We start from the raw sequence: 22,497 nt of genomic DNA on the forward strand, positions 1-22,497 counted from the left end.
CAGCCCCATGACTTTGCTTCTCTCTGAATTGCTACTTTATTCCTAAAATTTCAAACTTGATTTCTCATTGAGGGGCAAGTTATGTCAAATATCTTTTCAGCTATAGTTTCTTCTATTTCATTTTCTGATGTTGAAGTGATACACTTCATTAGAGAAAATGTGGGAAACACTGAAAACTGTAAAGAAATGGAAGTAACACAAGCCTACCATCCAGAAACCACTGTTAATTCTTCCTTGTGTTTTCTTTCTTTTTTTAAAAAAAAGAAATTGTTTGTGTAGTTCAGATCACATTGCCTATGCAATTTATGACTCTAGTTTAAGGAAACGTACCACCATATCATCCAAAGCTACTGCAATCGTTTTTAGTGTTAACTTTTTAATTGCAATGTATCTTATATGCAAAGTTCACAAATCTCCCATTTAACCACCGCCCAGATCAAGACCTAGAACATCCCTAACACCACAGAAGGTTCCTCTGTACCCATCAATACTGCACCCCCTCCCTCCAGCTCACCCGTATTCTGACCGACCATAGTGGATTAGTGTTGCTGGCTTTTGAACTTCAAGACAATTCACACAGTATGTCCTCTTCCATCAGTATAATGCTTGTTCAATTCATCCATGTTGTCCTATCAGTAGTTTTTGTTTTTGTTGCGTAACATTCCATTGACAGAATGCACCACAACTAAGTTAGCCATTCTCCTGTTTGGGAACATTTGTTTTTTTCCACTTTGGGGCGATTATGAATAAAACTGCCAGGAATATTATTATACAAGCCCATCAGTAGACACACACACTCCTTTCTCCTGATTTGTACTTTATATTCCCACCAGCGATGTCGCAGAATTCCAGTTGTTCCACATCCTCATCAATACTTAGTATTATCAGTCCTTTTAACTTTGGCTGTTCTGACAGATGCATAATGGTTAATAAAATCCCATTGGGTTTTTAATTTGCATTTTAATGACTAATGAGGATTAGACTTTTTAAAATATGTTTTATTGGCATTGTGCCATATCCTCTTTTGTGAAGTATATGCCTTTGTGAAGTATAGATAATTAGCCTTTTTCTTATTGATCTGTGGGAGTTCTTGGTATACATTAGATCTGAGTACTTTTTCAGACCAACATAATGCAGCTACCTTCCCTTAGATCAGCGGTTCTCAACCTGTGGGTCACGACCCTTTTGGGGGTCGAATGACCCTTTCACAGGGGTAGCCTAAGACCATCGGAAAACACATATATAATTACATATTGTTTTTGTGATTAATCACTATGCTTTAATTATGTTCAATTTGTAGCAATGAAATTGGGGGTCACCACAACATGAGGAACTGTATTAAAGGGTCTCGGCATTAGGAAGGTTGAAAACTACTGCCTTAGATGGTGGCTTGCCTATGTGTTTTCTTAATGATGTCTTTTAATGAACAACTCCTAATTTTAATAAAATTCAATTTAGTAAGGCTTTTTCTTTCATGGCAAGTGATTGCTTTGGACGCTGTTTAAGGAATCTTTGTTTAATCCATGGTTATGAAGATATTCTCCTGTGTTTTAGCCAAGAAGCCGGTCACTTCACTTTTCATGTTCTGCCTCAGTGGAATGCCTGTGCAGCGTATGAGATGGACAGCCAAGGGCTCTACGCCCTGTGATAGAAAAGCCCATCCTTTCTGCTCCTCTGCTGTAAATCAAAGTGTGTGGGACCATTTCTGGGCCCTAGTCCCTGATTTCAGAGAGGGAGAGGGCGAGAGATATAAACTCAGTGATGAGAGAGAATCAGGTGCCTCCTCACGCCCCACACCAGGGATCGAGCCCACAACCTGGGCATGTACCCTGACTGGGAATCGAACCACAACCTCCTGGTTCATAGGTGGATGCTCAACTACCGAGCCATGCCTGCTGGGCTCTATTTCCTTTTATTTCCCAATTAAAAAAAAATCTTTCCACCAACACCACCAGGCCATTCAGATCGACTGTAATCATTTTTTATTAAAGAGACCTCTACCACCTTAACTTGCACCACAATCCTTCAATGTTTGGTCTTTGCACGGTACAGGCCTCTCACCATGGCCTGGGCGACCGAGCACCCTTGCCCTCCCCTCCTGAAGCCTCTGTCTTCACTCACTGAGCTCCAGTCACAGGGGCCACCTTTCAGTTCCCGGACTGTGCCGCACCGTGTTCTCACATCAGCCAGGGACCTCATACACACTCTTCCCTCTGCCAGGCAGCCTGTGTGGCTCCCATCACTGTCACGTTCACTCCTGGTTACCACTGAGAACCCAGCCTATACGTCACTTCCTCTGTGCAGCCTGCCTGGGTGCACCAACCTAGATGGATTCTTACACTAAATAGTGTCTCATGCTGCCACAGTTCACAATGATACAACTATCTATGTCATGTCTGTCTTTCCAAAACCCTGTGAGGAGCACCATGAGAGCAGGGACCATAGCTACTGTTTTTCCAATTACAATGATTGGCCAATAGTAGGTGCTTAAGATTTATTTGACTCTTTTTTTGTTTCCATTAAAGATGAAATCCTTAGAGTTGCTTTTAAATTTTTATTGGAAAAAAAAGGAGATATTATGGGCAAAAATTGAGGCAAATGTGTCCAGAGGGGAAAAATTAAAAAGATGAAGCAGGTTAGCTGATGAGCAAACCATGGCTTAGGAGGAACTCTGTATACAACTCTGGTTTCAATCCTTGAGAAGAAGTTGAGTAGTTAACTATTTTAAATGTACATTTTAACTATAAAAAATCTCATATTCTTTGTCACTTGGGGTCCATGGAATTGAGAGGTAGTGAGTGAATGAACTTTACAATTAGACTTGAGTTCAAGGTCTGAGTCTGCCATGATATTAGGCAGCTACCGTGTTCGCCTTGTACAATGGGATAATAACAGAGTTGTTGAGACAATTAAAGAAGAGAGCATGACAGGTAAAGACAGAACATGCACATGTCACATAATAAGCACTCAAAAACTTTAGCTATCTTAATTATTGTGATTCCTAATGTTACTGTGGAAGTGAAGGAGCCAGAAAAGCAACACACTGCTGAAACCTTCAAAACCAGAAATTTATATGAAGACTCCGAGAGTCACAAAGAGACTAAAAATAAGTTTTTCTTAATCATAAAGAGACAGAACATCAGCAAGCTGATGGCAAGGCTGGATCTTGGGAAGTTTCTTGGCAGATCCTTGACTTAATCCCTCCCTGGGGCTCTCTTGCTATGTGAACACGAGGCTTTCTTCGCAGCTACCACATGATGCTAGCAAGTCCTCCTTGTCTGTGTGGTGAGAACTAGATGTTCCCTGTGTCCCGGGGTACCCGCCTACCCACAGTCATTGAAGAGCTGTCATCATTGGTGGATGGCCCCATGCTAGTGATTCTCAGGCTGAAACCTACACTGTAATACAAATAGTACTATAGGACACTGCTCTTCATATTTACTTACATACATTAGCTCCTGGGATGCTTACAATGACTTTATATATGTTTTCATTTCGTTGCCTTAAGAAAGTACCACATGCCCTAACTGGTTTGGCTCAGTGGATAGAGCGTCGGCCTGAGGACTAAAAGGTCCCAGGTTTGATTCCGGTCAAGGGCATGTACCTTGGTTGCAGGCACATCCCCAGTGGGAGGTGTGCAGGAGGCAGCTGATCAATGTTTCTCTCCCATCAAAGTTTCTAACTCTCTATCCCTCTCCCTTCCTCTCTGTAAAAAATCAATAAAATATATTTTTTTTAAAAAAAGAAAAGAAAGTACCACAAATGGGTTTGCTTAAACAACAGACATGCATTGTCTCTCAGTTCTGGAGCTAGAAGTGCAAGATCAAGGTGTGAGCAGGGCTGATGCCTTCTGAGAGGTGTGAGGGAGACTCTTCAGGCCTCCCGCAGCCTCAGGTGTTGTGTGGCTCCTGGCTGGTTCCCTCCCTGAATCTTCACATCATTTCCCCTCTATCTTTGTCTCTGCATCCACATTTCCATGTTTGATAAAGTCACTAGTCACATGGAATTAGGACCCAGGCTGGTGACCTTATTTTAACTTGATCATCTGCAAAGACTCTCTATCCAAATAAGGTCCCATTCACAGGCGGGGCAGGTGGGGGAGTAGGGGGGTTAGAACCTCAACATATTTTACAGGAACACAATTCAACACACAACAGTAAGAAAATAAATGAGCTGAAATAGAGGAAAGAGAACTTCTCAAGAAAAGAAGAACAAATAATGTACATAACAAATTAAAAAGAGAAGGAGATCATCAGTAATAGTGAGAGTGGATTTATTTATGTGATTATGTTACCTGGGAAAATGGTGTTTTTCCAAGAAACTCAGGGGTTTTCACATTATTGTGTTCTCAAAACCTCTCAAGAATTCCTTTCAATTTTATTGCTAACCTCAGGCATAATGCCTAGGAATGGAGGATTCTAAGTCCTTTCATGGTGTGGTTTTATTTTAATTATATGTATTTAAAACCAAGAGGGAGGGGAGTTACCTTGGGAAAAATCCTCTTATGTCTGAGGAGACTAGCTCCTCCCTCTGGGACCCCTGGAACATCGACTGACTCTCTGATCTATTTGCCTATGGCTGCTGCTGGTCCCTCAGCACCACAAAGGGAAGAATCATAGCGACCTTGTTCCTAGTTGCACCCCCAGGTCCTAACAGTGACAGGTGTGCTCAGTCACTGTGCCAGGAGCTCAGTAAATAATACTGAAATGGGGGGCGGGGGGAAGCAATACCTCCGGACTTCCTTTCTGTGTGTGTTCTGACATCTCCATCAGGAGAGAAAAAACAAGAAACCCTTGAGAAAAAATATGAGGCTTTAGAAAACTTTTATAGAATTAAGACTCTTATTCAAGGGGCGTTCCTCATTCCCATCTTTCCTGAAGCGATACTCCCAATGCTCCAGTATCTGAACTTAATCAGAGGAAATCGAAAGTGCAGGCTCTGGACAGTAAGTTGACTGTAATTGAATAAACAGGAATTAATGATTTCTAGCAAATGAAACACCGGCCCTTTATTTTCTAACAGTATTCTGAGCTTATTTCCTATCTCCGAATATGGGGGAAACATGAAGATTTCTAAGTAAAATCTAAGTGAAATAGAACTGAGGTGAAAAAATACCCATTTGAATCCTGCATATTGCTTCTTAAAAACTTAAAAATAAATCATCCCTATTAATTCTGTTAGTTCCTTTATATAAATCTAGGTCACGCCAGTCAAATAAAATGTTTTAAGTGGCATAAAAGCAAATCATTTTAGCTAGGTATTTCTTTTACTTTATTTCTAAACCTTTCTTTTTCTCATTCTCCAGCTAAACAAAAACATTAACATTCTCAGTAAACATGTTTTCAAACAGGCTATTCGAAACAATCTGTAGTAAGTAATATTTTTGAAGAGCGATGAGTTTTCATTCCCACTGAAGCACCTTAACCTGTTGGAACATTTATCTATTGAATGACCATATAGTTTTCTGACTTCATCTCTAAAACACATCTTGTTAAGCTAATCTTTATTGCCTTTGAAACCATTGATCCCTTTTCAAAAAGTCTTTAATAACAGACTCTTCTTCTTTTCAATATTCTAGGCCAGTGGTCTATAAACTAATTTCTTCTGTCTGATTTTACAAATAAGGCTTTTTGTGTTGTTTTTTTAAAAATTACATTTTTATTGATTTCAGAGAGGAAGGGAGAGGGCGAAAGATAGAAACATCTATGATGAGAGAGTATCATTGATCTTCTACCTCCTGCATGCCCCACACTGGGGATCGAGCCTGCAATCCGGTCATATGCCCTGATGAGAATCAAACTTCGACCTCTTGGTTCATAGGTCAATGCTCAACCACTGAGCCACGCTGTCTGGGCTACAAGTAAGTTTTTAATAGAACACAGTCATGTCCACTCATTTATGTATAACCTATGGCCGCTTTTGTGCTACCACCACAGTTGTGATTACAACGGAGACCATTTGGCTCACAAAAGCTAAAATACTATCTTGTTCTTTACAGAAAAACTTAGCTTCAGGCTAGTCACACAAAGTGTTCACATCTTCTATTTGTTAGCTTTTTGCTCTATAAACATCTTATTCATTGGTTTCATCTGAGATCATTTCCTTGCGTATGGTTAGTAAGGTCCCTGAGGGTCACAGTTTTAATTTCGTAATAAAAAATGAAAAACGTCAGCTTAACTGGACATGAGTCTCAGGAACTGTTCATTTATGCCAATGCTACTGCTACTGCATAGACGGTACGGTAGATTCCATCAGTGGCCCTAATCTATCACCTCCCTTTCGTCAACCCCTCTGCCAAGGAACTTCACAATCCCCTCCCACTTTGAGACGGGGCTTCACCATGTGACTTGCTCTGGCCTATACAATAAGAAGAAAGTGACCATGTGGAAGTTTTGAGCTTAGCACTCAACAGATCACGCATGTTTCTGCTTGACCTCCTGACCTTCTGCTTCAATGTCATGAGGACATGGCTGCGTTAACCTGCTGGTCCCAAGGGGAGGATGAGAGATGTGTGGAGCAGAGCTATCCCTGAATAGGGTAAGCCCATCAAACTGCCCACCAGTTCAGCCTAAAGCAGCTGACCATGGGAGACCCGGCGGACCCATGAGAAATGAGAATGATGTTGCTTTAAGCTTCTGAATTTTGGGACGGTTTATGAAGCAGCAATAGCTAACTGAAGAGTACCTTGTCTGAAAATACTGCTAAAATGTTTTTTTGGAACCTTCAAGAAAAAACTGAAAAAGTCAACTAATCATTACTGAGATCTCAGAAAGATATAAAAATCATAGTTTCTAACATAACTGAACTTATATTTCTGTTGCAGGAGATAAAAGAAAGTGTGGGATAATCAGAGGATAAGACAGTAATTGAGTGCCAAAATCTACAGAAACTTGAAGCTTCTGGCTAGACACAGTGCTGTGAACACGTGTTTATCTCCGTGCCTGCGCAAAACCCCAAAGCGCAAGAGAGGAACAACTGTAGACAAGAGATGTGGACACAGTTTTGGAGCTAGAAAGTCAGTGAATGACATAAGCAAAGAAGGAAAGACTGAAACTTAGCCCGGAGGGGAGATTTCAATTGGGGCCTGGTGCTGGAGGCTGCAGGGACCGGCTGAAGGAAGAGATGAAAGATAAAACAGTGAAGAGGACGGTGGGTTGACAGTCTTTATGGAAAAGAGTGAAGTCTCCTTTTCCCCTCCCCTTCTCTCTGCCAGGACACCAACCCTCAATGACACTGAAGAGGACATGAGGTGCTGTGCCAACCTGGAAGATCTCTCGTCCCTTTCCCTGTATGTGGAGATGGGATGCAAGAGAGGCGGCAGCCTCCTTCAATTCTTTCTAGCTGTTTATCCTGGTACTTAAAGCCATCTCTCTAAATAAGATACTTATATGGCCATCTTGATTTTTTTTCTCATTGTAGACATGGATCTATCGATTTACTACAAATGATTAGGATTGAACTCGTCAACATTCTTCACAATAGGTAACGTCTAAAGTGCGAAGTCTAGAATTGCACTTGGAACCTTTCAAAACCATCCTGTGTCAGGTTTCAGAAGAAACCATTGAAATAGATTAACAAAGAGCTGCACTTAGGAATGGGGGATGAGTCAAGGAACTGCCCATTTTAGCTTCACAATAATATTTGGTTTTTCATTTGATAAATTTTTGTTGTGTCTATGTGTCAGGCACTGTACTAGAAAGATATTGATATACAGTGATGAGCGGCTTGGACACTTTCTTCCTTCATGGAGCCTACAGCCTAATGGATGATTAAGCCAGGGACAGGGAATAGTGACCTCAAGCATTTGAACCATCTGACCATTCATTCCATACTCAGCTCCTCTAGTTAGTTCTAGGGCAGGGGTCAACGAACTATGGTCCACACACTGTTTTTGTCTTATTCCAAGCTAAGACTGGGCCCGTTTTTGTTTGCTTTTCATTTTTAAAGGGTTAGAAAGAGAGACAGGGAAGAAGGGTGGGACAGTAGCAGTGGTGACATAAATAATATATTCTGTAAAACCTAAAATGTTACCATCTGGTTCTTCACCGAAAAAGGTTGCTGACTCTTGTTCTAGGGGCTTACCAGACCTCTCTTGAGCACTATTAATTATTTCCCCCACACAGAGCAAATTAGATCTATTTTCAACCTTTTAATAGATTGCAAGTTTATTCAACCATGCCAGATAAGAAGGTCAAATGTCCCACTTAGAAAGGCCACACTGTGTAACAGAGATGCCACAGTTCCTGTCATCACAGAGAGTCAGGACAGAAAAACTAGAGTCCTTGGCACTCATTCCTTTGTCTCCCACTCATGGGAGAAGACACTGTTCGACTTTTAAAACTAGGAACATGCATTATGTTGATGAAAAGGAAATGAATAACTAAAACCAATAATAGTAGTTACTCCCTACATTTGAAAGGTGGTCCAAGAGAACTTTTCGCCTTTCCTATTGTGTTTGAAATTTCTATAAAAAAAGCTTATTCTGCCACAATTTGTATAATGTAAAGTAAGCAACATACAGTATACATATTAAAATGAAATAACCGAAGCAGAATCAAGACTTTGGATTCCAAAGCACTACGCAATAACATAAATAATTGGAAAGCGTCTGGATTTCTTAGGTAGAACTATAATTGCTAATTATATAAGCCACTCATTACCACAGGCGAGGCCCTGTGCCATCGGTTTTAGACAACCTCATTTAATCCTCCCAAGCATATAAAGCAGGTACTACTGTTAGCTTCATTTTGTAGATGTGGAAACTGCGGTTTGGAGAAATTAAGGCACTTGCCCAAGGTTACACGGCTAGTAGGTATCAAAGCTGAGATGTGAACCAAACCCTCTGTCTCTGGAACTCAAGAGCTTGACATTGTGTTCAGAAAGAACATGCTTTCCTTTTGCAAGCCCACAATTATACAGTTACTAGAGGCCTGGTGCACAAAATTCATACATGGGTAGGTCCCCTAGCCCTGGTGGCCATCAGGGCCGATCAGGGCCTTCCAGCTGTCAGCCAGGGCCTTCCTTCGTTCCGCACCACCCCCTGGTGGTCAGCGCACGTCATAGCGAGCGACCGAACTCCTGGTCTCCTGGCCGAACTCCCGAGAGGACAATCTGCATATTAGGCTTTTATATAGAGATATATTAGAAGAAGATAACTTTGAAATTCACCAGAGTAGTCATTTTAGCAAGGGGAAAATACATCCCCAATCCCTGTGGCTCTGGCAGTGAGGAGGGGCAGAGAGGGGTCCCGAGGACCAGAGGCCCCCTGCCCTCCTGATGGAGACATGGTACAAAGTGACCTGTGGTCAGAGTGTGCCCCATGAAGCCAGTGGGGTCATCTATATCCCAAGGAGCCCCAGGTCTCTCCCCCGCCCTGCCGGCATCCCAACCTGCTTAGGTGACCACAGCCTCTTCCATCTTGTGTTCCCAGCCTTGCGCTTTTCACCCTGCCCAGGTCCTTCCTAATTTCTCATGTTGGTGAGTTGCCCAGCACATCTTTGGCACATACATGCCAGGGATCCTTCCAAGGTTATAGATTCTAAATGACGGAGATGTATTCTGAACAGCACCTAGCTCAATGCCTGCCACCTGCTGAAAGATGCTTCGTAAATGAACAACAGGCAGAATGTTAACCAGCTGCTCCAATGCCAAGTCCAAGGAGGGCTCCATGACACATCAGTGCACCCTCCCTGATGAAGCTACCAATTAGAGGCAGACTACTGCAGTGAGAGTGCCTTTAAAGTAATAATAATAGTAATAATGAATAATAATAATAAAGACATGGGTGAGGCCAAGAGCCCAAAAGTGAAAATGGGTAATTAAAGTCAGGAACCTGCAACTTGAGTATTCACGTAGCCAGAAACATCTTATATATGAAAAAATAGGGAGAATAAACCATTTAAACCATTTAAAAATAGTCAATGGGGTGTGCTTTTTATCAAATAGTACCATACCATTATATAAGGGGAAAATACATCCCCTTATATTAACAATTATAGTTCTACCTATTTGATAGTGCCTCCCATCAAATAGTACGATGCTCAGGGTGACATTTTTCCAAAAGCAGTGTGTATCCTCTTCATCTTCTAACTCTAAACCACACCAGTTTACAGGTCAGCATGAGTTACGGTTCCCAACCATCATAAAGGGGAGTAATTCTGGGCCTGGGGAGTTTCTGTTCCTTTAAGATCGTCAAGGAAGCCTGGTGTGGGGACCCTGTGAATGTTGGCTGTGGGGGAGGGAGACTCGACAGGCGCTCTCAAGGCCTGTTCTTTTCTTAAAAATATTTTTTTATTGATTTCAGAGAGGAAGGGAGAGGGAGGAGGCATGGAAACATCAAGGATGAAAAAGAATCACTGATTGGCTGCCTCCTGCACGCCTCCTACTGGCGATCGAGCCTGCAACCCGGGCATGTACCCTGACCAGGAATCGAACCGTGACCTCCTGGTTCATAGGTCAACGCTCAACCACGGGCCAAACAAGGCCTGTTCGGTTGTTAACTGTTTTATCCAAACCCGATGCTCAGTGGTCCTCAGGCATGTCCCTGCCCTGCCCTGCTCTGATTGACCCACTGGTCACAGACCTTGGCAGGGCTCATTTGCAGTGGCAGCTGTAACTGCTGTTACAGCAGAAAAACCTGTCCAGCCTTCCACTCTCTGACATGAAACCTAAAAAGTGCGCATCAGCACATTGCATTTCCCTTCCCCCTTTTTAGAAATGAATGAATGGCCTTTAGAGACAAGTTTTGTTAAATTCCCATATTCTGAATGAATTCCCTACCTACTACTCCAACCTTTAAACTAAGTCAGTGATGGAGAAGTACATGTCAGCAGTTAGATGTTAATATACAATAGAAGGCTGGTATCTCATATGCCTTAATGAATTGTATGTAAAGAACTCGCTGTAAGCATATCCTTTAGAGAAGGTAGTGGATCTCTGAGTCTAAGTCTGACACCAACAGCCATCTAACTAACCAGCTCATGCCTTCAAGGCGTGGCAGGAGAGGGACTGGAGGACGGGCTCTCGTTAAAGAAGGATGGGCGAGCCGTCGAAAACTTTGTTGCTTTAAAGCATCGGGGATGCAGCCATGAGAATAAGAGACAAAATTTAAGCACGGGCAAACTTATTCATTATATACCCTTTCAAAATATCCATCTATTAAAAAAAGGTAATTAAAATACTTCATCAATATTCCCTATGGAGAGAACTTTTAAAACAATGCAGAGTATTGTTTAAACCCCGTATGTTTCAAACATAAGGTGCGCCTGGACGATGTGCCAACTTCCAATTGCATTACGACTGAGATTCAAGTCAACTGTGGAGTGTTCCAGGGACGCACTTCCCGTACGTGCCAGCTGGCAGCAATGGTAAGGTTTCAAATACCTTAATTATATACCTTTTCCATGGACTGGAAAAGGGAAGAGTAGTAAAAAGCAGAGAAAAGTAATAAAATTTCTTGTCTTTCCACTTTGATCTCTCTCTTTATAGACATAGATTGATATAGATGATATAGATGTAGATATAGATATAGATATAGGTGTATAGGTGTATAGATGCATAGATGTATAGATAGATAAATAGATAGATAGATAGATAGATAGATAGATAGATAGATATAGATAGATGTATGACTTACTCTGCTTACTTATAATCTCTCTGCCATGTAGGATTTTCCAAAACCTGCCCTATCTTTCCTGGAAATGAAAACTAAAACCCATTCTTTTTACAGTGTAAGGAAAACAGAGGGTTTCAAATTTATTCAATTAGACATACGGACATCGTTAGATATTCTGATTTTATCTCTAAGACCCCTTCGGTTAGAAAAAGCCCTTGAATCACAGTTTTCAAACTCAAACTACCAGTAAGTAATACATTGCTGCTAATTAACACACGCGAGGCTCCATTACAATTCAGATTCTATCTCCCAGGAGAGCCAGGAGAGTGTCCAGGAACCCAGAGGCCTTTTGTAAATATCAGGTGAGGTTACACCTGGAAAGGACAGGGAGGGAGAAGTCGGGGCAGAGTTCTTGGCTCCCTGCCTACACAGGGCCTACTGTCAGCTTTAAATTTTATGATTCTGATGTTTGTCAACTTTTGTCTTCCCAGTACATGACGGAGGCAGATCAATAAATACGAAAGCACATTTCCAGATTTTTCAATCCCCATCCTCTTTTAAAATAACGTCCATTTTCAGGAGAAACTTTTATGGCACAAGAAGCCACCATGAATTATTCATCAGCTGGGGAGTGTGCCAACCCCCAGCTCCTGTGCCTCTCAACAAGTGTGTGCATGTGGCACGCAGGTACTCGGGCTCCAGCCCTACCAGTCCCGGGTGGGAAGGCAGAGCTGGGCTCCGTCCTGGCGAACCGAGAAGAGTAGGCACTCGGAAGTGAAGGCGGGAGGGCAGAAAGCCTGTCTGCCTTACGTGGAATTACCCACCAGCTTACTTTGTAGAAACTAAAATCAGTTACAATCTCTTATCTCAAGGGGCCTAGCATCAAAAGAAACAGCGCGAATCGACACAGTCTGCTGGTTTTGATGGAACAGCCAGCAAGATCGCATTGGGCTGCCTCTGAGGCCCGGGTGTTGTCTGCGGGCCCTGGGGATCTGAGCAGGAGGCGCTGGGCCATGCCTGCAGCCAGCCAGCCTCAGCAGGGGATGAACTTGCCTGTCAAAGACAACTGTAGGGGAAGCCTTCCGGGGGCAGCGTCCAAGTTCAAACAAAGCACCCAGTGTGCCCCACCCAAGGAGACAAAACTCCATCCACAGGGGGATGAACGATTTCATTGCAAAGCTGTGTTAACACAGGTACTGTCCTGGGAATGAGGGAAGTAAGAAAAAGAGCAGGTGAGCAGAAATAGAATCAGAGGGGTTTCCCCACAGCCACTGAAGGCTCTTTTTAAAGTGCTCCAACAGACCACGCCGCCTACATGTAACTAACATAGCCCAACTCCTGCTACAAAACAGCCGTGTCAATTTTAAATTCCCATTATATTCATGATATCTGTAAATATGTTGATATATAAGATATGCATTTCATACACATATGTATCGTGCACATACATAGATCAGAGTATTAACATATTATAATAAGCAAAGAATCATTTTCACCAATAGACAAGCCCCTGCATCCCTCCCCATCTGGTCTATGTCAGACAGTACATACGCGAGTTTACAAAATGGACCGTCAAACCTTGGTCGTCCCCGACAGCAGGCTCGGGGTCCATGAGCTGAGCCGGCTCCCCGGGCATGGGCGTGCACAGACCTGGGACCTCAGGGTTCCTCGCTAGGGGCTGGCACACGGAAGGATGGCGTCCACTCCTCAAGGGAGAGGCTTGGTGGGGCCCTGGCTTGCCTCCCAGGAGTTTGTGGGCTGAGTTGGGCTCCAGCGCGGGGTGTGCCACCCAGAGGGTGTGCCACAATCTAGCTCAGGAAGAATGAGGAGTTTCCTGCATGATGCTAGCTCCTTCCTCATGTACGGAACCCACAAACCCTTATCGTCTCCCCCCTCCGTCTCCTCCCGATTCTAAAGAGCACGGCGGCTGCTGACACACCTGTAAGAAACTGTCCGGCCTGGAGGCCGCTACCACAACACGTCCTGCATGCACCTCGGGTTCTCCTCCACTCTGCACCATCGGGGACCCAGACTTTGGTCACTGTCATCCCACAATAACGCAAACACACGAGACAAAGAAAGAAAAGGGTGGGTTACCCCATGCCTCCTGCCTCCTCTTTTCGTTTAATGAATTACCATCTCACCAGATGGGCTTTTTATTATTGTTTTTAATACTGGGATTTAACAAAAATGCTGTGAATCAGGGAGTTGCCTTTTACTCCCACCCTGGCTGTCCATCGTGGCTTCAGATGTTGTTCCAGGACAAAATGCTGGTGTGAGACAAGGCCTGGGCACTGAGTCCTTTTACACGAGACCCAGGCTGCCTGAAAACAATGACCTCATCCGGAAAGGCTCAGGAAAGAGGCATTTTTCCCCTGGCCAGTAATGCCCGACGCGGGGTTGGATTACCCGCCATCCACAGTCCAGTGTTTCTCCCGGTTATTTTTGAACACCGGAGCTTTTGCAAACTGGAAATGCTGTAAAGACACAGTTTAAATGGGAGAAGACACTTAGGACAAAATATTTCCAGCATCAGAGACAGGTATTGGCTAAGAGGTAGACAGAAACTGGCATCATTGTTTTAAGTGCGATCATTTCATTCCTGCAATAAAGACGTAAGTCCCAGCTCCCACAGTCTCCCCGTGGACAGACTATGCAGTCGCATTGTTTAGATATACAGTTTGAGTGATTGAACGTTCCCAGCTTCCTCTCTTCCTCTCTGGTTAGTTTTTTTGTTGTTTTATTTTGAAATGGCTCTGGGGAGAGCCAGACTCATGGCTCTTCGCCTCCCCGCTCCAGGCCAGGCCACTGCCTGGAAGTTTCTGCCCCTGATAAGGTCCTCCTGACTTGGCCCAAGCGCCAGGCGCCAGATGAAGGCGCACGACTGGAGGACTCATTGATAACATGCTTGGCATTGCAGAGCTGTCACAGGCCGGCGGCTGCCAGAGGCCCATTGCATTTATTGAAATCTCCTGATTGCGCCTAATGCTTAGCATTCTCCTGACAGTGAGTCCCTGCTTTAGCCCCAGTGTTTTTTGTTCGTGTCTCGGGATTCTTACCATAAGGATGGAATGGAAGTCTTTATAGTTGCGTTTGTTTTTTTTTTTATCCCCTGAGCCTTCATTCTGGATGTAACGGACGCCAGTTTTTCCTACTTCCTTGCAATCTCAGATTATCATTCAGACCTGATTTGAAATGAAAGGGGGAAGAAGAAACCACGCATAATGCTGTAGCTATTTTCTGGGGCTAATACAGAATTCTAGTTTAAAAGCAACTTGCACCAGTTCCTGGCTTCTTCCAAGGCAGGGCGGCCCGTGAGGAAAGGTGGGGGGTGGAGGGAGGGGGCGGTGAGAGGGGCAATCCGATATTGAAAGTGACCTTTTGAACAGTTAGCCAATAAAGGAGTTCCTTCCTAGTCATGGTCCCCCAAATTTGACTTATTGGTTGAGCCAGAGATAATTAGATTGGCAATTTATTAGATTCCAGAAACCAACTGCTTAAACACGGTTTAAAACGCACAACTATTTCCTAATCAAATGGCAATGATACCCCTCCAATGACCTTTGCAAATCAGAGATATTGCTCTGTGTTCTTCGCCTGAGGCAACTCAGTCATCTTAGGAACCTGGAGAAGTCTTTACACCACCATGCACCCCGGAACACTGCCCAGGAAAGCAACTGTCAGCCAGAACACTTAACACATAAAAAATGCTGCAAATTGCATAGGCACCTGTACTTGAGAAATGCTTGGTTAAACACCATTAAACAGGTTTCTTAATTGTGGTCTTCTCAGAGACATGACTATGCATGTGTGCCCTGTAACTTTAAAAGGATAAGGTCACAAGCACTTTCCAAATTTATTTGACCAGCAAGCCCCCGACCCCAGCACAAATAATAACTTCCCACAAAGCGGAGTTTGGAAAACATTGCTCTAAGGAAGGAGAGAGCAAGAAGGGATGTTAGAGATCATTTATTTCACAGCATCAAAGAGGAGAAACCTTAACGTCAGAGGAGTTTAGGGAATATCGAGTTAGGTATAGGTTCTTCTTTCTTTCCTTATTGAATAGGACCGTTTAAGAAATTCAATTTCCCTCTTTCCCAATGGAATCATTTCTCTTATGGAATTCAATTTGCTTGAAGTTTCTGTCTCTTTGGCTTAGTTTAAAGGCCACACAGCAGTCTGAGGAGGACAATTCTGCCTGCCAACATTTGGGTCTGCTATTTGGATGCGTGATAGGCCAGTGCGCCCGGCTCTGTTTGGGGTGTGAGCCCAGGGATGGTACCACGCCCCAATAACATAGATGCCGCACGTTCTCAGGCACACAGCACGTCTGACAACATATTCTGTTGAAAGGCCCAGCTTAGGTCTGCTTTGCGATGACAGAATAGGACACAGGGCCTGCCCTAATGCAATTTATGACAAGGCTGAGAGGAGAAGAGCAGCTATCAGTAACAAAACACGCACAGGGCCCTGCCCTCATCTTTTAAACTAAGCAGAAGAGACAGAAATGTCAAGCAAATTGAATTCCATAAGAAAAACGATTCCATTGGGAAAGAGGAAAACTAAGTTTCTTAAAAGGCCCTATTCAATGAGGAAGAGGAACCTAGACCCCACCTAGAAAGACACAGGAAAAAGGTCAGGTACTGATTTGCCATCTCCCTTGAACTTGTGTTCCAATGGCATTGCCGATGATAATGATACGGGAAACCGGACTGGAACGCGTGGCGTTCCCCTGCGCAGGATGGTTCCCGGGCTCTTGTTCAGTGGAGTTGAAGAATGAAACCACGGACAAAGGGTGGGATAGTAAAAGGTGGAAATTTACTGAGAAACAAGCACAGACTCCCGCGTGGGGAGGGGGAGTCACCCTGAGTCCCTTTTCTCTACCGTTTATAAAGGCTGCAGATCTTTGTGCCTGATATCCCCTCTGATTGGTCACTATCCCCTCTGATTTGGTCACTATGGCAACGTCAGAGCTCAAACCTCTGTGAGGTATGTGAGGTTCCCTCCTTCTTCTCCCTTATTGTTTTCCTATTCCCTTTGGGCTCTCCTCTTCCCTCTCTGATGAGGGGTTTCCTTTTCTTTATTTTGTAAATGTATATATTCTGCAGTTCCCAGCTCCCTTATTCTATGGAAATGCACCCTTTGCATCTCTGTACCCCTGTGCTTTTTCCATGGACCCCTTCATTCCTAAAATTTCCTAAACCTGCCCGTTTCACCCCTAAAAACTCCTTTCAACAACATAATAACATTGAAGAGATGGGGTGCAGATAAAAGGGCTTCAAATTTCAGTCTGGGAAGTCAACAGCTTATTGGGGTGCCAGGCTCTTTGGCAAACCAGAACTTCCAGATTTTTGTTGCCTTCACTCGTGACAACTGGTGCTTATCAGCATATCTCAGCTACCATCCCACACAACATTCTCCTCACACACCTGTGAAGTTCTCCTAGTTACAGTCTCTCTGGTTTCCCTCACTAGATCTCTACCCAACTTTGATGTCAATTTGTTGAGAACTGGGCCGGATTAGTCAAAATCTTGCCCTGCTAGCACCAGTGAAGTCAAAGACAGGTTTTGGAATCCAGAATCAGGGCCACTCGCCCAGGCCCCAGGGCGTGCCTCCCTCCTCTGTCCCCGAGGGCAGCAGGGGAAGAGTCAGAATTGGTTGTCTAAAGATTCTGTTTTTATTTTCCAGGGCTGCTATGACAAAACACCACAGAGTGGGCGGCTTCAACAACAGAAACGTCCTAGTATTTTCTCACAGCTCTGGAGGCTGGAAGTCCCAGATCAATGTGCCTGCAGATTGGGTTTCTGAGGCCTCCCTCCGTGGCTTGCAGACGGCCACCTTCTCGCTGTGTCCTCACATGGTCATCCCTTTGTCTGCGCAGGTGCCTGGTATCTCTCTCTCTTCCTCCATGAACAATTATTCTCTTCTTATGAGGACACGGTCATATTAGATTAGGGCCTACCCTAATAACCCCATTTTAACTCAATTACTTCTTTTAAGGCCCTATCTCCAAATACAGTCATGTTCTGAGGTCCTAGGTGGGTAGGGCTTCAACATAAGAATTTTGGGAGGACATAATGCAGTCCATAACAGATACTGGGGGGTCTTTTTATCCACAATCACCAAGTCCTAGGGCTGTGCTGAGGCCTCCTCACCCAGTCTGGGTTCAGTAAGAACAAGAATTCAGAATAATCTGAATCTCGCGGACCCGAGACTCGGAACATGCTGGAGGGGGAGGGAGAGCACAGAGTTCCAGGTCAGACTTTCCCTTTTCTGGTTGATGGGGTCAGAGAGAAACAATTCTTGGCCTCCCTGGACACCCACACAGCCTAGCTTCTGCCCCGCCCCCACTCATCACGAGCTTATTAAGGTCACTTGGAGGTGGATTTTTAAAACATTTAAGTGGCACTTACAAAACCCTCTGAGTCAGATATGCACAGCTACTAAGAAGTACGAACTGGAACGAGAGCTGGAATCTGGCAGCCCCCAGGCCTCTCGTGTCTGGGCCAATGCTCCTGAACTGTGAGGTGATGGGTCCTGGGAGCTGGCACTGGCCCCCAGACAGCTGTCCCAGCAGGCCAGCCAGGAGGGGAGCCAGCCCAGCCGGCCCACTCAGCCCCAGGCCGCAGCACCAGCAAATGTCAGCGAGCGGGAGGGGGAACCCGCACAGGGCGAACGTGTCAGGCGGTGCTGGCTTCACATGGGGTGTGTGCAAACGACCTCTGATGGCGAATGAGACATTCTGGGCTCATGGGCGTCTAACCCAACTGGAGCAGAACAAGACCAAAGAGTGAGCAACATTTACCACTAAAGAGAAAACCTATGTGCATCCTTCAGTCTAATAAACCTCATTAATTTGAATTGCCCTAATTTTCAATTTAGTAACTTAGCTATTCTTTACATCATCAATTAAAAAAATGTTTTTATTGAGTTCAGAGAGAGGAATAGAGAAATAGAAACATCAATAATGAGAGAGAATCATCTATCTGCTGCCTCCTGCACGCCCCCTCCTGGAGATCAAGCCAGTAACATGGACATGTGCCCTGGCCAGGAATCAAACTGTGACTTCCTGGTTTATAGGTCAATGCTCAACCGCTGAGCCACACTGGCTGGGCTATTCATCAATTTTCAACTTAGTTCTCAAAACCTTTTCATATGAATATAAAATTCCATAATCTTTCCTGGGGTTTTAAAAGATCACTTTGCCATTTCTTTGGTATACAGGAAGTGCTTTAAGGTAAAAATTGCTTGAATCAACATATTATTAAATGTATTGATGACTGTATCTTAGAGACCTCCTGCACATGCAGCACAAAACCAGCAAAGAAACAGAAGGGAAAATTAATCCCTTAAATAGAAATCTCCTTATTCATTCCTCTATTAATTCATTAACACATATGAAAAAATACTAAGAATCACTAGACATTTAAGGAAAACAAACAGCACAAAATGGGACCAAGATGGAAATACAAGCCCATGATTCTAGAGAAAACAGATAATTCAGTCAAGAGAAAAAGATCTAACTAAAAATGCAAATTTGGTTCATATTCTCTAAGGCAGCGGTTCTCAACCTGTGGGTCGCGAACCCTTTGGCGGTCAAACGACCCTTTCACAGGGGTCGCCTAAGATCATCCTGCATATCAGATATTTACATGACGATTCATAACAGTAGCAACATTACAGTTATGAAGTAGCAACGAAAATAATTTTATGGTTGGGTCACAACATGAGGAACTGTATTTAAAGGGCCAGAAGGTTGAGAACCACTGCTCTAAGGTATTTGAGGACACATTGTATCCATGAAATAAAAATGGGGAAATATTAAAGAAGCAATAAGAGAAGAAGAGAGTTTGGGGAAATTACAAATGATTTTAGAAAGAAAATAAATTTAATAAGTAGGCTAAGAAGAAAATGTCAAGGAGATCTTCAAGAAGGTAGAATAAAATAAAAAAGAGAAATCTGAAAGAAGAATTAAGAGAGATGGAGGAACAGAGACAGCAAGGGAGAGAAGAGAATAAAAGAAAATGCCCAGATCTGAAGAAGGACATAGGTTTTCATATCGAAAGGGCAAGCTAGGCGCTGAATAGGCTGAAGGAAAAAAGACAAACAGCCAGGCATGTCCTGGTGGAACTTCACAGCCCTGAAAATACAGATAAGACCTCCAAAGGATCAGAGACCAATTCAGGACGCCAAGAACTCAAGTTGTGTCACACTTGGCAGCTACTGTGATGTCAGGAGACAGGGAAACAAAGCCTCCCAAGTTTTAAGGAAAACACAGCTTTGACTCTGGATGTCTATACCAGGTCAATGAAGCTTGTGGGCAAAACGAGACATTTGCAGACAGGCAAGATCCCATTGACCTCGCAAGTACCCTTCCTGAAACAAACAAAACAAAACATTATTTACAGAGTGACTCAAACCGAAGGAAAAATTAATCATCAAACATAAAGCTGTAGATACCAAGAAAATATAGAATTAGTTTAAGAATAAAATGGGGACGGGTGGGGGGTGGAGGACTAGAATCCCACAATGACAGCTATGTAACAGATCCAAAAACCAGTGAGTCCTCCAAGAAAACATCTTCAGGAAGTAGATTTCATTCGACAAGTTAGTACGACTAGGAGTATGGAAGACCTTAGTGATGTTATTAACACATTCATTTGGCTTAGCCAAAAAATAATGAACTGGAATGAAAAGTTTCATGTAAATTTAAAAATCTGAGTAAGAAAACCATAGTGCAAATCTGAAACAAACTAAAAGTAACATAATTTTGAGCAAAAAAATTTTTTAAAGCGTCCTTTCATGAAGATGTTTGACAATACTTGAGCATTCTCTTCTAACAAGACAGATCCAGTGCACAGAATAACAATTCCTTCTCTACAGATGCAATCACTTAACAAAGTAAAATATACACATGGCCACTAAGCACATGAAAAAGTTCTCAAATAATGAACCATCAAGAAAATGCACATCACAACTAAACCCATCACAATAAGATGCCATCATACGAAATGTTGGTACAAGTGTGAAATAATCAGAACTCTAATATATTGCTAGTGAGACTATGACATGGTACAACTTTTTTGGAAAAAGGTAGGGCATCCTATATAATAAAAGTCTAATATGCAAATTGTCCCCTCGGGTGGTCGTTCAACTGGGAGACCAGGAGTTCGACCGCTCGCTATGACGTGTGCTGATCACCAGGGGGTGGCATGAAACATGGTGGGTGTCGGCGATGCGGCACTGGCAGTGGGCAGCAGTGCAGGAGCTGACAGCCCTGATAGGCCCCAATGAGAGTGGGACCATGGTGGGATGGTGGAGCAGGGGAGTGGGCGGCGCCAGGCCAAGGTGAGTGGGAGCAGCGGCGCAGGTGCTGCCGAGGGTCCAGAGGTCAGCTTGGACCTGGCATTGCCAGCCAGGCCTAGGGACCACACCCATGCACCAATTTCGTGCACTGAGCCTTTAGTGTTATTATAAAGTTAAACATGCCCTTACCCTTTGACTTAGCAATTTCTCATCTAGATGTTTATCAAGAGAAATAAAAACACAAATCCACAAAAGACGTTTCCATAAATGTTCAATAGCAGCATTATTCATATTAGCAAAAAATTATAAACAAGTCAAAGGTCCATCAATAGCATGGATAAGAAAATGTGGTATAGCTATATAATGGACGACTATTCAGCAATGAAAAGGGCCGGATCACTTCTATATACAACAACACAGATGAATCACACAGACCTTATGCTGAGCAATAGAAGTCTTACACAAAAGAGTTCATAATGTATTAATCCATTCATGTAAAGTTTTAGAAGAAGCAAATCTAATTAGAACTGTGGTTGTCTGGGGGAGGAGTTCAATGACAAGGGATACAAGAAAATACCTGGGATGTGGAAATGTTCAATATTGTGACAGAACTATATATTGCATAAATGTATTTATTTGTAAAAATTATATGGCCAAGATCTGTACCTTTCAATGTATGCCAATTATACCTTAAAAAATAACTATTAAAAATAATAAAGGGAGTGGCAGTTTGGATGAAACAAGAATGGCAGAATATTGATAATTGTTGAAACTGGGTGATGGATATGTGAGGTTCATTATACTGCTTTGTTAAGTTTTTATTGTAGAAATATTCAAACATATGCAGAGTAAAAAATATACACTGAATTTTAACTTTGTATGACAGCAACATGACCAGATGTTTAGAATTTTAGTATGTTTAGCTTAAAGATTCAATTGTCTAATTATTATTATTTCTTTTTGAATGAAGCTAAAAAATAAGATTTCAGTCTTCTATTTTTAAGCATTTCCTCTAAATACTACAATGTAAGTGAGGGAAGGTTTTATTGCTAATAAAAATAATAAAAAAGACAAATTGCATATAATCATTAATATGCTATCTTTCTAATACATTGGCTTTTAAAATACCATAGATATTCCAATGTGTTATAGAAGAATTTTAGTTAGATGAGTGAAACGTTTGAATCTGGTGAAGCTGAACTTGAGAATAAGAGTTTACAGAATTTAAAAAGTTTTAATGAGAAGAATGATTTACTTGTATTTTAACCTCTATTATTTATTTTTTAAATCTTTAACCAATGGTCTGTTTTGACAATACTTTGAACAATATATAAGAACAATACTTTGAACAATATATAAGAATACTTTGAACAATATATAAGGTCTGTTTTGACAATACTTTGAACAATATATAAGTTAAACTTTAAAACAGCATAACACTCAATATCACTAGACGTGTTCATATGAATAAGTCAACTCCACCAATGAAAATACAACCTTAGTTACTAAGCATTCAGCAGTTCTCAGACCATTCATTCTAAAAAATGAAAATATTTAAACAATTCATTTGTTGGATT

At 42.7% G+C, this 22,497-nt stretch overlaps 1 protein-coding gene across 22 annotated transcripts in view; it reads right to left on the minus strand.

Annotated features, from left to right (window-relative positions):
* Window positions 1-22,497, minus strand: part of ABLIM1 (actin binding LIM protein 1) — a 245,521-nt gene that overhangs the window by 163,085 nt on the left and 59,939 nt on the right. For 18 of the 22 annotated variants that reach the window (XR_002829088.1, XR_002829089.1, XM_023753391.1 and 15 more), the window contains exon 1: window positions 13,166-13,355. The exons of 2 other annotated variants lie outside the window; for them this stretch is intronic. Coding sequence is in view for 18 of the 20 variants with exons in the window: in XM_023753391.1 (XP_023609159.1) it covers window positions 13,166-13,250 (85 nt within the window). In the remaining 2 variants the exon portion in view is untranslated. Of the gene's footprint in view, window positions 1-13,165; window positions 13,356-22,497 lie in introns of those variants that run through there. 2 more of the 22 variants (XM_023753384.1, XM_023753379.1) reach the window with 1 other exon arrangement.

This window comes from Myotis lucifugus, unplaced genomic scaffold, assembly GCF_000147115.1.
Source record: "Myotis lucifugus unplaced genomic scaffold, Myoluc2.0 scaffold_44, whole genome shotgun sequence".
Lineage (NCBI taxonomy): Eukaryota > Metazoa > Chordata > Mammalia > Chiroptera > Vespertilionidae > Myotis > Myotis lucifugus.